At 50.7% G+C, this 13660-nt stretch overlaps 1 protein-coding gene across 3 annotated transcripts in view; it reads left to right on the top strand.

Annotated features, from left to right (window-relative positions):
• The window catches only part of TNFRSF11A (TNF receptor superfamily member 11a), a 48901-nt gene that overhangs the window by 10438 nt on the left and 24803 nt on the right, over window positions 1–13660 (top strand). For 2 of the 3 annotated variants that reach the window (XM_037156422.2, XM_037156423.2), the window contains exons 2-3: window positions 11587–11668; window positions 12771–12896. In XM_037156422.2, the coding sequence (XP_037012317.2) occupies window positions 11587–11668; window positions 12771–12896 (208 nt within the window). Of the gene's footprint in view, window positions 1–10765; window positions 10785–11586; window positions 11669–12770; window positions 12897–13660 lie in introns of those variants that run through there. The other variant, XM_037156424.2, reaches the window with a different exon arrangement.

Genomic DNA, 13660 nt, shown 5'->3' on the forward strand with positions numbered 1-13660 from the left:
GGCAAGGGGGGCATGAACAGAGCCCAGGGTCAGTACACCAGTGAGTGTATGAGCAGTGGGTGGTTAGCAGGCGTGGGTAAGGCAAAAACCAGCCTCTGGGGACGGGGTGCTGGTGAGCAGAGCTGACTGGGATAAAAGCAGGGCACGATCCAGAGAACAGTATAGGGACAGCTAAGGACAAGCATGGAGGACAGGTTACAGGTGAGTTCGGGAACATGGGCAGTGTGCTGAAGTCCTCGTTGCAAGCCAGCAGTCTAGCAGAAAGAGCAAATCAACAAAACGTAACCAGAGAGCATCGACGGGACAGGGGAGGAGGAAGTCCAGGTGGCCTGAGACTGCAAGGGTCTGTCCAGTCTCCATATGAGAGAGAGAGATGAGGGGAAGCCCTCATGGCCAATGTCACTGACTTTGCATGGCAGCCTATGACTTACACAGCCTCAGGGTTCAGCGGGACCACAAGAGGTGGCTGGAGGAAACGGGGGTCAGGAGCTGCTCAGTGGAGAGCAGGAGGCGTGGATGGAGGTCAGACTGGGCAGGCAGGCAGCCTGGGGGGCCTCACTGAGGGGCTGGACATCACCTGTGTCCTTGCTGCTCCGAGACCAGCAGTGTGACATCCACGGGGAGCTTGTTAGAAATGCAGGACCTCAGGCCCCACCCCAGACCTGAATCAGAATACGAGTTTGAATAAGATTTCTAGGTGATTCCACGCACGTTGAGGAGTGTTCCTGTGAGGGCCAGGAGTGGTCTAGCCCCTTCCCTGGCCACTCTGGGGGCTCATGGCCTCATTGGCTTGGTGCACCCCCAGAATGGAGACAAAGCCTGGCGGGTGCTGGGCCTCCAGCAGACCAGGGTGCTCTCGTGAGTTCAGGGTTCATTGACATCTTGCTACAGGAAAGAAAAGAAAGCAACTCTCATTTTGAGTGAATGAAAGTTAAAAAAAATAAAAATCTAAGAATGGTGGGGAGAAAAGCCTTCGACCCCGGGAGAATAAAGGGACCCTCACTGGCGCTTTGGGAAATTGAGTTGAATCACAAAGCGGGGACAAGTCACAGCCGCCCTCCTTGCCCTGCGTAGGAAATGAGGCTGCCTCGCACTTTCACTTCAGGGCGGGCGGGGGGGGGGGGGGCACAGGTGCAAGCCTTGTAAACTCTTCATCTCTGCGAAAGACAAACGTGCAGAGTTTTGACATGCAAGGTTTCACCACCTTCCCTTGGGCCACACGTTTTCTCTCTGGGGATCAGGGAGAATAAACGCACTGTGGGCAGAGATCAAGGGACCTCTGAGGTGCCCCGCCCCAGCGGGGCCATGTGCTTCGTTCCTTTGAGGACACTCAGGGGATCCAGGCGGACAGGGAAAAACTGCTTCACGTTCAGTAAAACCAGCACAGCGGCTACGTCCGGATGTCTAACAGGCCACCGTTACTCCATCTTGTTAAGGTTTGTTGTGTTTTTTTTTTTAAATCAGCCCTGGCCTAAGTCGGAATCTTTTTTTCTGTGTATAATATCTATTCCAAAAATATCTGTGGCAAAATGGCTAAGACAATTTTATAGGATGTGTATTTTATCACAATGAAAAATCAAATTAAAAAATAGTCTATGGCCAATGTAATTCCTGCCTGGTAATGAAAATTGCATGCAGAGCTGATTATTTCAACCTTTATGGCAGGGGTGTCAAACTCATGTTCACCGGGGGCACATCAGCCTCGTGGTTGCTGTCAAAGGGCCAAATGATACTTCAACTCCTTGACTGTTAAGGAATAATTACATTTGTACAGTCCTAAAATTATGTCGGCCCTTTGAAGGCAACCGGGAGGCTGATGTGGCCCCCGGTGAACATGAGTTTGACAGCCCTGCTTTATGGAGTAACCACAATGTCCGTGTGAACCCGAAGTGGACGTCACACGGCCCCTGGGGGAGGGAGCATGACCTCATGGTGCGGATCAATCGCGTGGTCAGTGGTGTGACCCGATCTCGCCCGCCCCTCACCGCCCCAGTCACAGGGGCCTTCTTGCTGTCCCTGACCATGTCGCACAAGTGCCCTGTAGGCCTTTCACCAGCACTTTTTACGCACCCACCTGGAGCCTCCACCCCTCCCTCTGCCCTCTGCCCTCCGGCACGCAGGTCCCCACTGCGTGTCATCTTCCCGAGAGGCCCCCAGCACAGTCCCAGCACACAGTCCCATCATTTTACCATCCAGAGTGTCATCATTTTCACAGTCATTGGCCCCAGATTTCAGTGTGTTTCTTTACTGTCACTCTTCTCTGGGCGCCTAGGCAAGGACGCTGTCTGCCCGCGTCCACCCTCTGTGTCCACAGCCCCGAGCTCGTCTCTGGCACGTGGTATGTGTGCAGTTCATGTTTGAGATGAGAACAACTAGGTGTAACCGGTCGGCTTTTCGGCAGCAGCATCTTACCTAAATGTTGAACCTCCGCGGTTGCTTTCTAGAGAGCCGTGCAGTGACACCGTGTAGAGGGAGAGCGTTTTCTTACACAGGGAAGTCGAGGGTGGCTTTCACAAGGGTGAAAATGAACCTGGGAGTCCCCCAGCCCCCTGTCTGACAGCATTCCTGTCCCATGGAATCGGCGCCGTTAGGAGCTAAACCCAGTCGTGGGGACAGACCCAGGCAACATTGACTCACCCCCAAAAAAAATCACAAAGGGCTTGAGTGGTGAACCTTTCTCCGAAGAAGATACATACAAGTGGCCAGTGGGCACAGGAAAACACATTTACCATCATTAGTCATTAGAGAAATGCAGTCAAACCCACAATGATTTATACCCATTAGGATGGCTATTACTAAAAACCCCAAAATCCCAAGTGTTGGCAAGATGTAGAGAAACTGAAACTTGCACTGGGGGTGGGATCGTGTTACACAGGTGTAGCTACTACTGAAAACAGTGTGGTGGTTCCTCAAAGAGCCAAACACAGAATTACTACATGACTCAGCTATAGACTCCAAAGAATTGAAAACAGGGATGTAAACAGATACTTGTGTGTCGGTGTTTACTGCAGCACCATCCACAATACCCAAATGGTGGAAACAACCCAGGTGTCCAGGAACAGCTGAATGGCTAGACAGAATGGGGTGAATTCATGTGCTGGAATATTACTCTGCCAGAAACAAGGAATGGAGTTCTGACACGGGCCACAACAGGGACAAACCTTGGAGACATTGTCCCAAGGGAAGTAAGCCCAACACGAAAAGAGGAACACTGCATGATTCCACGTATAAGGGTTACCTAGAGTCGTCAAAGTCATAGACTCAAAGTGGAATAGGGTTACCAGGGGCCAGACGGAGGGGGTAATGGGGGGTTATTGTTTACTGGGAAGAAGTTTCTGTTCGAGGTGACAAAAACGTTCATGGTTACGCAGCATCGTGAATGTAATTAATGCCATTGAATTGTGTGCTAAAATATGGTTAAAATGGTAAATTTTGATATGCATATTTTATCACAATAAAAAAGTGTTTAAAAGTGCCCCCCCCCCAATTGTTTTAAAATGGCATTTGAAGGACAGACCTGGAAAGAACCAAATCTGATTTTTCATGTGAAGAGACAGCAGGTTCTCACATCCTGGACATGAGCTTTCTTTCCCTCCTACAACAATCCAGAATCGCTACTTTGTTGTAATAACGTATTATTATCTACCCTTCCTCTCTCTCAGTGCAAAGACCCAGAGTCACTACTTTGTTATAATAATCTGTTACTATCTGAGCCTTTCCTCTCTGGCTCTGTGCCCAACCTCCAATGCTAAGTGCTTTGAGAAGGCTGGGCCTGGCTCATTTCTTTAGTCCTGGGCTAAGGCAGTCCCTTGCATGATTATATGTGAGATGTCAGCAAAGATGTGAAGATAGCAAAGCTTTGAAGAGATTGATGCTTCCTATTGTTAAAACCTAGACTAGACAAATATCTATCTTCTGTTCATAATTACGTGAAAAATCCTTTTACAAGGTAAAGGCGGATGACTCAGACAAAGGAATGGCTGGCCTTCCTGCATCCTTTTAGCAACTCACAAGGGAGTTGGTTCATACTTGTGAGTTTCAGCCAGACCAGGAGCACCGACCAGCTGTGATGAATACCTTTGAGGTGGAGTTTCGAATGCGATTTTTCAGTGGAAACATTCATAAAATGCACGGCGGAGTGCCCCAAATCCTTCAGTAGCAGGTCGATTGTAATAGTGTTTGCGAGAGTCATCATTTTCTTCACCATCTCCTCAAACTAGCCACATTTTTTCATATTCTACCAGTCAGAGAGTACTTGAATCTCACTTTTGGCAGCAGGATTCTTTTTTCAAGAGCTGTGAGTGAAATGCATTTCTGTGAAATGAATTCTATTTTAAACACTCAGAGTTTTCTTTTTAAACCCCACCCTGATGCTCTGTGTCCATTTCCATTGACTTAAGCTAAGGTCTTGGCTGGTATCACTTGGGCTCTCCTGGTTTTTAATGTGTTTCATTGTTCAGTGCATTCCCAGGTGGGGTGAACACACCCTAGGGTGTACCAGGTGGTCCACTGGGGTGCCTGGGAGATCCCCAAAGTTACCCCTGAGTCTCTCTATCTCTTCCGTTTATAAGATACTATCTTTATAAATGCCCGTGTAATATCCAGAAGCATGCAATGTGAAGTTTTGGTTTGTATAAAAGAAAATTGAGTCTGATATTTTCTCTGTAAATCTGTAAGCTCAAAACTCTACTACGTTTATCGAAAGTGCAAATATCTAGAAGGGCATTCAGTCATAACTTGATTATGTCCTAGTTAACAGCGTCCCTGACAGATAGGATCTCACAGCGCTTTGTCTGCAGACACCCCGAGTAAGCTGTCCCTGCCCCACCCCCCACGCCAGGGGGGCTCATGGCACTGACGGAAGCCCCAGACACAAGGCCTTCTTCAGGTGAAGTCCAATGTGCCTTTCCCAAAGTAAGTCTCTTTGATTCAAAGCCTGCTCTTCCAGTCACCCAGCTGACAGCTCTCAGTTGTCCTGGCCACACAGCCAGGGGACAACTCAGCGAGGTGAGGTGTCAGGAACCTTGTCTGGCCTTCAGAATTTTTCTGCAGGGGCCTCCCCTTTCTTGTCCACCCTCTTTCTCCTTTCAGGTATCACTCGTTCTCCTTCACCCCCTCAGAAAATTATCCAAGTAACTGAGGCTTCCCTCCTCTGCTCCGGTGCGCACATTCCCATCCCCCGCCGCTGGCTGCAGGCCAGGCTTGCGCCTCTGCACTGAGTGATTGACGCGACCACTTCATGCCCCCAGCAGCCTCCTAGAAAGGTCCTGAGCGTCAAAGGGAGGAAGCAAGCCTAAGTTTTACTGATCATTGCTGCTTGCCAACACTACACTGTTCACATGAATGACCATATCTGATCCTCAGTGGGGTAAGGTGAGCACAAGTATTGGGCCCGTTTTACAGGAGAGCAGACTAAGCTTAGAATTGGCTTTCCCTGACTTGCCCTCCAATTGTAAAAATGTAGACGGTTTTATTAAGAAATGTTGGGCACTCTTCTCTCCAGGCCAGACTGGAAGCTCGCTGCTAAGAGATGCCTTGAGTAGAAAAATCATCCTGCGCTGGAGCCCACCTGCCAGAACTGGGGGTGCCACTGGCCAGGCTCCTCCCTCCCACATCACCCACACTCAGGGTACCGCACCCCCCTCCTCAACCCCGGTAGCCCCAGCCCCTACCTCTGCTCCACAAAATTCCCACACTTCCGGCATGTCAGACTCGATTTGCGCGTTAGTCTTTCGTTTTTCTTTTCTCTGTAGAAAACTGCCTTATCTGATTTCCTAGCAACCAACAACTCCGAGTTGGTTTCCAGGTCCAGTTACGAACTTAGAACCGAGCTGCGTGACAGTGGGTTGCTTGTTTCCACCAACAGACGCGTGACTGGGCCGTGATGGAAAAGAGAAAGCTAGATAAAATAGAGAAGGCCATCTGGAAGTTTCTGGAGAAGAGGCACTAGGAAAGGGGCAAAACCAAAAAGGGTCCCCCAGAACAGGTCCGTGTAGAGGGTCTGCACTTTGACTCGGAACTGAAACGTATGAGAGGGGAGAATCTCAGAGTCTCTCGGGCCAGTTTGCTCAGCCAACGGAGAAGTGACAATGATGGACAAGAAGTGACAGCACTTCTTTGTAGGGTACGCTGCTTATTTCAGTTTTCTTTGTTGGCTTCTAAAAACAAAAGCCTTCAGAGAGAAACAATTTTCTGGTGTGAGACCATCCAAGACAGTCAAGTCGCTGTCTTGGTGTTCCTGGGACTCAGGCACTAGGAATTTATCTGTATTTCCTTCTGTGGGAACAGTTTTGATCATGACATTCATTAAGGATTTTCTTTCAAGAGCAGCAGGACTATTAAACAAGGTGTTATGTTCACATTTAATAGTTTCTGTCTTAACAAAACTACATCTTTCAGTTCTGTAATATTCAGAAATTTGATATCCTCTTTACTTAAATTACAACCAAACTCTCAAATGTAGTCACGGATGATATCTTACAAAGTGAAATCTATGGAAAATCCCTCATGCGTTCTCCTGGGTTGGGCTCAGTTCTCCTTGACTCGGCAGAAGGGGGCCATGCTTTTCTGCTTTGTTATATTCAGCGTGGATTTTCAGTTGAGCAAGAAAGTCATTTTAGTATCTGTAATAACTTTCACTGCACTTGGGTTGATGAACAGCATAAAAAGGAAATATTTCAGCCCTGGCTGGTGTGGCTTAGTGGATTCAGAGCTGGCCTGTGAGACGAAAGATCGCTGGTTCGATTCCCAGTCAGGGCACATGCCTGGGTCATGGGCCAGGTCCCCAACGGGGGACGTGTGAGAGGCAACCAATAGATGTATCTCTTGCACATCAATGTTTCTCTCCTTCTCTTTGTCCCTCACTCCCCCTTCTCTCTCCGAAATATAAATAAGTAAAATTAAAACAAAACAAGAAATATTTCAGTTCACCTTTCCTACAGGGTCCTAAATACAAACCCACGGGTCTCCATAGCTCCGCCAGCAGAAATGCTAGGTCTCTTCAGCTTCGGGCTTTTCAAAATTAGACACATCTTGGCAATTTATCAGGAAATACATCCACAGAGCTTTATAAGGACAGCTTTGATTTACAATATATTAGCTTCCTCCTGCTTCCCAAAACCTTGCACACCCTGCGGACGTACGTACCCCCAAAGAGTTTGTCAGCGTTTAAAGTAAACTCCAGGCTGTGGGCCCCAAGACAAACCCACACACAAAACAAAACCCACCGGGAGGTGAGGCCACAGGAGACCCATGAAGTAAATGCATCACCGTGCCACCTTAACTCCTGTAAAAGAACAAGGACTTTTTGGGGAATTCACCTGGAAAGGGGGCACAGAGGGTATTGGTTATAAACAGATTCTACGTTCCTTGTTAATTCAGGGCCAATTTATTAGAACACAAGCGTCACTTGATGGAAACTCTGTGGCTGAACGTCTCTGTAGATGGCGAAGTAAGAACTCTAGCAGGGCCCTGGTGGTCATGGCTGTGATGGACACGATTTCCGAGTACCACACACCAAGCCGTACTCCCCAGCACACAGGCTCCGCAAACAGACGCGATCCCAGCAGCCATCAAGGCAGCTGCGATACGCAGTAGTCCCCCAGATGGGTGGCAGGTCACTCCTTTTTACCTACAAAAAGGTGCCCTGGAGATGGTGGCGCTGGTTACCTGTGGCGCAGGCTGCCCGGGAGGGAGACTTTCCAATAGCCTGTGGTGCCTGTTACATTTTGTTTCATGTGACTATGTTCTTCAATAAATACAAAATTTTAGCCCTGGCCAGTGTGGCTCAGCTGGTTGGAGCGTGATCCTGAGCACTGAAAGGTTTGGGGTTCGTTTCCTGGTCAGGGCACATACCTGGGCTGCAGGCGTGGTCCCTGATCGGGGGCATGTAGGAGAGGGAACTGTTTGCTGTTTCTCTCCTCAGGCGAGGATTGAAAGCAGTTTTTAAAAGTGATTCTGTGTTATTTGCTTAATGAAAACAACTGTGGCTCAAAAGGTCTGTTGTTTCAGAAGGAGCAATAAAGGCAAAGGAGGAAGAAATCTGGATAACTAAAACTTGGACATCGCAGCTCAGTCACCAAGGCCTTCCGTTGTGGCACACCAGGCAAAGAGAAGGGAGGTCGCTGACAAAATCACCCCATTTGACAGAAAGCCTGCAGACTTAGGCTGAATCGCCTGTTCCCCAGAGCACACTTTCTCTCAAATCTACCAGGATTGCTCTCAATAGCAAGAACCACCACCTTGCAACTACTGGGAGCTTGGTCTCGGAGGCTGGAGCCAGGGAAGGGCCAGAGGACCGGGAGGGGTTTGGGCAGCCTTGGACTCTTCCCCAGCTGCTGCTGAGATTGTAGACATTGAACTAGAACTCCTTAGGGAAAACAAGAGGCCAGCCTGGGAGAGGCTGAAGACCATTCTTTATTCACCCAAGAAAGTGCCTTTCAGAGGATATATGTGGCAAGCCAGCCTCGGAGACTGGCACAGACGAGATCTAGCACCAGCTACCTTGAAGCCGAGCCCAAGCAGGTGTGATTCAGGGACTGGAATCTGGGAGTCAGGCAGCAGGGCCAGTCCAGGCGTCGGTGTCAAGGGACAAGTCCCCAGGGGGTCAGCAAATGCAAGACAGGCCAGGAAGTCAGATCTGGATTTCCAAGCACAAGGACTGGCGTGTAGATGGTGAGCGGGAAGGCTGTTTCAGGGGTGGGTACAGGATCGGGGTGAGAGCAGGGGCCCGGGCAGCCACGCAGTCCTCTAACAGCTGCTTCCTCCTCCAGCCCAGCTCTGCCCTCAGAGGGAGAGAAAGCTGGGAGCAGACAGCCAGGACCGGACAGGAGAGGTCCTGCCAAGTCACATCCTCCTGAATTCCAGCCTCTCTTCATTTACCCCTAAACCATACTTCCTTCAATATAGCTCTGCATGCAGGTTGCCTTTTAAGTTGTATATTTATTGCCATTTTTGAAGGTTGAAGGTGGACCGCAAAGTGTGAAAGGTAACCAGAGAACAAAGTTGGGTTCTGTTTGAGCTGTACCTTAACTTAGATTAATGCCGCAAAATTGCTGTAATCCCGCAGATCTGTGAAGTCCATGTGCCAGTTTGCGGGTTTTGAGAACGCTCTGGAATTAGATAGAGTGGTCTTTGCCCTACGGCCACCAAATAGGTTTAAAAAACAAACAACGAAACAACGCCAGGTTGTGCCCTGTTAAGGAGTGACCTTTATGTGCATTGTATCTCAGATGAACAAAAAGAAGAGGCATCCGCTGTGAAGCCACAGTGAGCTGAGGAGACAGACATGAATTCCGAGAATAACCTGTGAAAATGTGGTTCAGAGCTGGGACCTCTGGTCGCCATGGAATCAGTGACTTCCCCATTTTTCCCAGGAGGGGGCCAGCGGGTTGAATGAACCCCAGCCGCACTCCTGGGCATGAAAGCAAACTGTCTGCGTGCTGAACAGCAACCGCGATCTGGAGCCCAGGGCCCGGCCAGGAGCACCTGACCGCGCTCCTCAGCAGCTGCTTCAGGGGGAGCCCTGTGCCAAATTCCCCTAAAAAGAACCTTCCCGTGTATGTAACACAAAGTGTGCACTTATCTGACAGAGACCGTGGCAGCCCTCTGATGGGTCAGAGGCATCGCTAACCTTTCTCCTCTGACATGCGCCGATCGCATAGTTATCTCCTTTAACTCCGCCATCAGTGCTGCAGCGGCATTGGCAGCTCATGGTGCTTCGATGAATCCCATTCGGCTTTACCACGGTGCCTCCGCTCGTCTGCCTTTCACGTGCACATGAGACTGTGCCAGACACAGAGGGGGCGCAGCAGCCTGCAGAGAAACGATTCCTAAGAGAACGAAGAGAAAGACCAGAGAGGAACTGTGGGGCGCTTGGTGTTTCATCCTCCTCCCCAGGTCCCCGCGGACGCACGGTGCTCCCCATGAGCCGCTGTCGTGTGGTGGGTGACTGGGTAGAGAGCATCCGATTCATATTATCCCTCTCCCGTTATCCGGTGCCATGGGGCGTGTCAGCCGGGTCGAGGAAGCAAGTCCAGGTACGACCTTCCTGGCACACCTGCCTCCAGGAACACATTGGGCTTTCTCACCAACCGCAAAGTAACCGTCCCAGACCGCCTCCCTCCTGTGAGCCCTTTGCCTGGGCAGGGTGAGGTCAGAGAGGTCCTCCCAGGCTGCATCCCACCCCTTCTCCTCCCATCCCCTCCCCTCGCCCACTCAGCCAGCCTGGGGTTTTCTGGGAATGTGCTCTCTCTCCGAAGCTCCTTTCCACCACTGAGGTGTATTCCGAGGGCCCATGGCCGTGTTATTTCTGCACCTTCCATCCCCACACAGAGGGAGCCCCCTGTATCACTGTGCTCATCACCCTTCACTCTGCTCCTGGTCTCCATGGCCACCCTGCCCCCCTCCACACCTGTCGTCTTTACCTCTGTCCTTACTGCCACCTACCAGTTCCCTTTTCCTTATCTGGCCAGTTACTGTTTACCCTGCAAGATGGAGCTCACGCGAAGGCAGCCCTGGACGTCTCCAGTGAGGCAGGGCTCCTCGGCCTCCCCCAGGGCCCCCTCTCCCTGGTGTATAAGCCCCCAGAGGGCTAGGTGTGTAACTCTGGGTCCCAGGACGCTGCAGGGAACTCGACCCCCGTCTGCTGGGCCAAACCGGCTCTCCCAGTGCACTGTTCCATCTCCACGTGACTGCCTGTCCCCAGGGCTGTTTTTTCTTACACTGAGGAGGCTGTGAGGAAAAGAGCTTTTCCACAGCGCACCGATAAGAATCTCTAAGTGAATGTAAGAAGCTTGGTTTTTTGCTTTGTTTTACCTAGATGGGCAGATTCGGAAATTCACGTTTGTGTTAGAGTCATGCAGAGAGGGGACAGGGACTCAGAAAGCTTAAGCAGCTTGTCCATCCTCTGCCGGCAGGGGGTCGGGACTCCCGGGTCCCAGCCCCAGTGCTTCCTTTCGCCTTGCTACCCCACTTGTGAAGTTCCCTGCACATTTAAAACTTTACAAACTAAGCAGTGTTAAAGAGAAGTCAGATGCGGCTCTGAAGACCAAATTCCACATCCCCTGGTAAGCTATACAGGAGTGAGCAAAAGCAGATGTAAATCGTGAGCCCGGGAAGCCAAGTTCCTTCTTGTATTATTACGTACTCGTGCTTGCGTTATTTCCCACACAAACTTTTGCCCACCCGTGCATGGGAAGGGGCTCCTTGGATCCTGCAGTTTATGACCACAGGGGACAGCACAGTGACCCACAGAAGTGGGACCAGTTGTGTGTGTTGCTTGTGCCGCGCAGTGTTCAAACTCCTGCGCCCCGTTTGTGAACTTTCCTTTCATTCATCATGTTGCCGTGAGCATAACCAAAACACGAGTGGATGGCGAAGCGGCGTCTCCAGCAGGATCAGCGGGGTGCGCCCGTTCTCAGGGGGGATGGGCCAGAACGGGGAAGCGAGATTTCCGGGGAGGATAACATTACGCAGCAGAGTTTCAGGACTGTGCGTTTCCGAAACGTAATTTGACGACTCGTGCTTTTTGTTTTGTTCAAAAGGAGAACTTGTGTGTGATCTCTGCCTGTGCCAACTTTCTTTCAGGTGACTTTTCAGGTCGCCCCTCCGTGCGCCAGCGAGAGGCATTATGAGCACTCCGGCCGGTGCTGCCGCAAATGTGAGCCAGGTGTGTACGAGCGGGCCGCCCGTCACCGTCCCTCCAAGGGCTGGGACTCTAGTTCTCTATTCCTTTAATCTAAGGGACAATTTCTATCTGCCAGATGAAAAACAAGATTGGATGGGCTTTTTATGGTAGTGGCAGGTGGTCACGTCTGTCACTCTGAAGACAAAAAACCTTTGTCGCAGGAGATAAAATCCCTTACCCATCAAAACCCATTTCAGAAACCGGCGCTGACTCCGGGCCAGAATGCTGTTTTCCAAAACACTGTTTCTTGAGAGGGCAAGAAGGCTTTTAAACGCATGCGTTAGCACTTTGTGATTCAGACTCTCAAGACAGGAAATCCGACTCTTATTGAGCAGTATTATGACAGAAGAACGGGTGGGGAGGATTTACCCAGACTGAAACTGCCGCAGCTGAAATTGCCTAGACGCTGTCGTCAGAGTGTCTCCCCACGTGCTCACCTGCTGAGGGGCAGGAGGGAGGTGGGCTGGGGACCATGTCCCCGCCACCGTTCCGACGGAACGTGGCCTCATTCCTACAGGCCCAGGGAACTCCCGAGTCCACAGGGTCCCCATTCACTCGTTGCCTGGGGGAGCGGAGCATATCTGTAAGGAAAAGGTGGTCACCTTAGAACAAGACCCTCGAGATTCTTCCGATACAAATGTTTCTTGAATGTGCCGAACCAAGATCCATTGTATGTGTGCGTGTGGTCAGACTAAGTTAGCCATGAGCTCACAGAACGTGCAGGGCAGAAGAAGGGACTTGTCCAGATTAACGGTAGGGGGATTTTGAAGGTGGGGCGGGAGGGGTGAAATGTAACCCCCAGGGAGCCCCTCAAGTCCTACAGGCACGAGTTTGGAGACCACTGTTCTTCCCCTTGGTCAGCGGAGTCGGGTGGGCAGGGGCCTTCCCACATGGAAGGACCGGGAGGCTGTTGGGACACAGGGCAGCAGGCGCAAGAGGCCACCTTAGCAGCTGGGGTCATGTGGGTCACTGTCTTTGGGGACTTCCTGGGATCGTGGGGGTCATGTTCCAGGAGACCGGTGCTGTTCTGTTGCTTTGGCACCCAGGTGTTTTTGATCAGGGCACTCGTCCCCTGTCATTTCAGGAACGTACATGTCATCCAAGTGCACTGCCACCTCTGACAGCGTGTGTCTGCCCTGCGGCCAGGATGAGTACCTGGACACCTGGAATGAAGAAGAGAAGTGCTTGCTGCACAAAGTGTGCGACACAGGTGAGCCGGTCGCGGCGGTGCGAGGCGTGGCTCAGTGGTCTTTTCAGATGCGGCAGTGCCGAGTCTCGGGGGGCAGAGGAGGGCGTTCTGACCACCGACCACAGAACGCTGCACTTCTGACCCTGGAAGCACCATGTGACAATCCTTCCGGCGAACTTGTGGTTCTGGAATGCTCGTGTTGCAGCTTAATCGTGGGACACACCTTAGAGCCCGACCAGACATTCCCACAGCGCTTCTCTGCGTGCTGTGTTATTTAATCCTCCCATTTTAGAGATGAGGAAAACTGAGACTGAGAGCAGCTGAATGAGTTCTTCAGGGTTAGCCAGTGAGGAACAGGACTCCAGCTCAGATCTTCTGACTCTCAGGCCTTTTCCCTAAATGATAAATGTTTTATTAACTCTGCAGTTAATAAAACCGCTGTATTTTTTTGCCTCAGATTTTTTCTTCTCTGAAAATTTTTTTATCCTCACCTGAGAACACTTTCCCATTGCCTTTAAAGAGAGAGGAAGGGGAGAGGGAGAAAGGGAAATGTTGATGCAAGAGAGAAGCACCAACTGGTTGCCTTCGGTATGTGCCGGACTGGGGATCGAACCCACAACCTAGGTATGTGCCCTGACTGGGGGTCATGCCTGGAGCCTTTTGGTTATGGGACAGCACTCCAACCAACTGAGCCATGCTGGCCAGGGCATCCATTTTTTTAAATTGTAGTTTATTTGCAGGAATCAGGATCAAAATACATCTGTTGTCTCAACTTAGAGGTTCCT

The sequence above is a fragment of the Artibeus jamaicensis genome, unplaced genomic scaffold (genome assembly GCF_021234435.1).
Source record: "Artibeus jamaicensis isolate MK-2021 breed Jamaican fruit bat unplaced genomic scaffold, CSHL_Jam_final contig_354, whole genome shotgun sequence".
Lineage (NCBI taxonomy): Eukaryota > Metazoa > Chordata > Mammalia > Chiroptera > Phyllostomidae > Artibeus > Artibeus jamaicensis.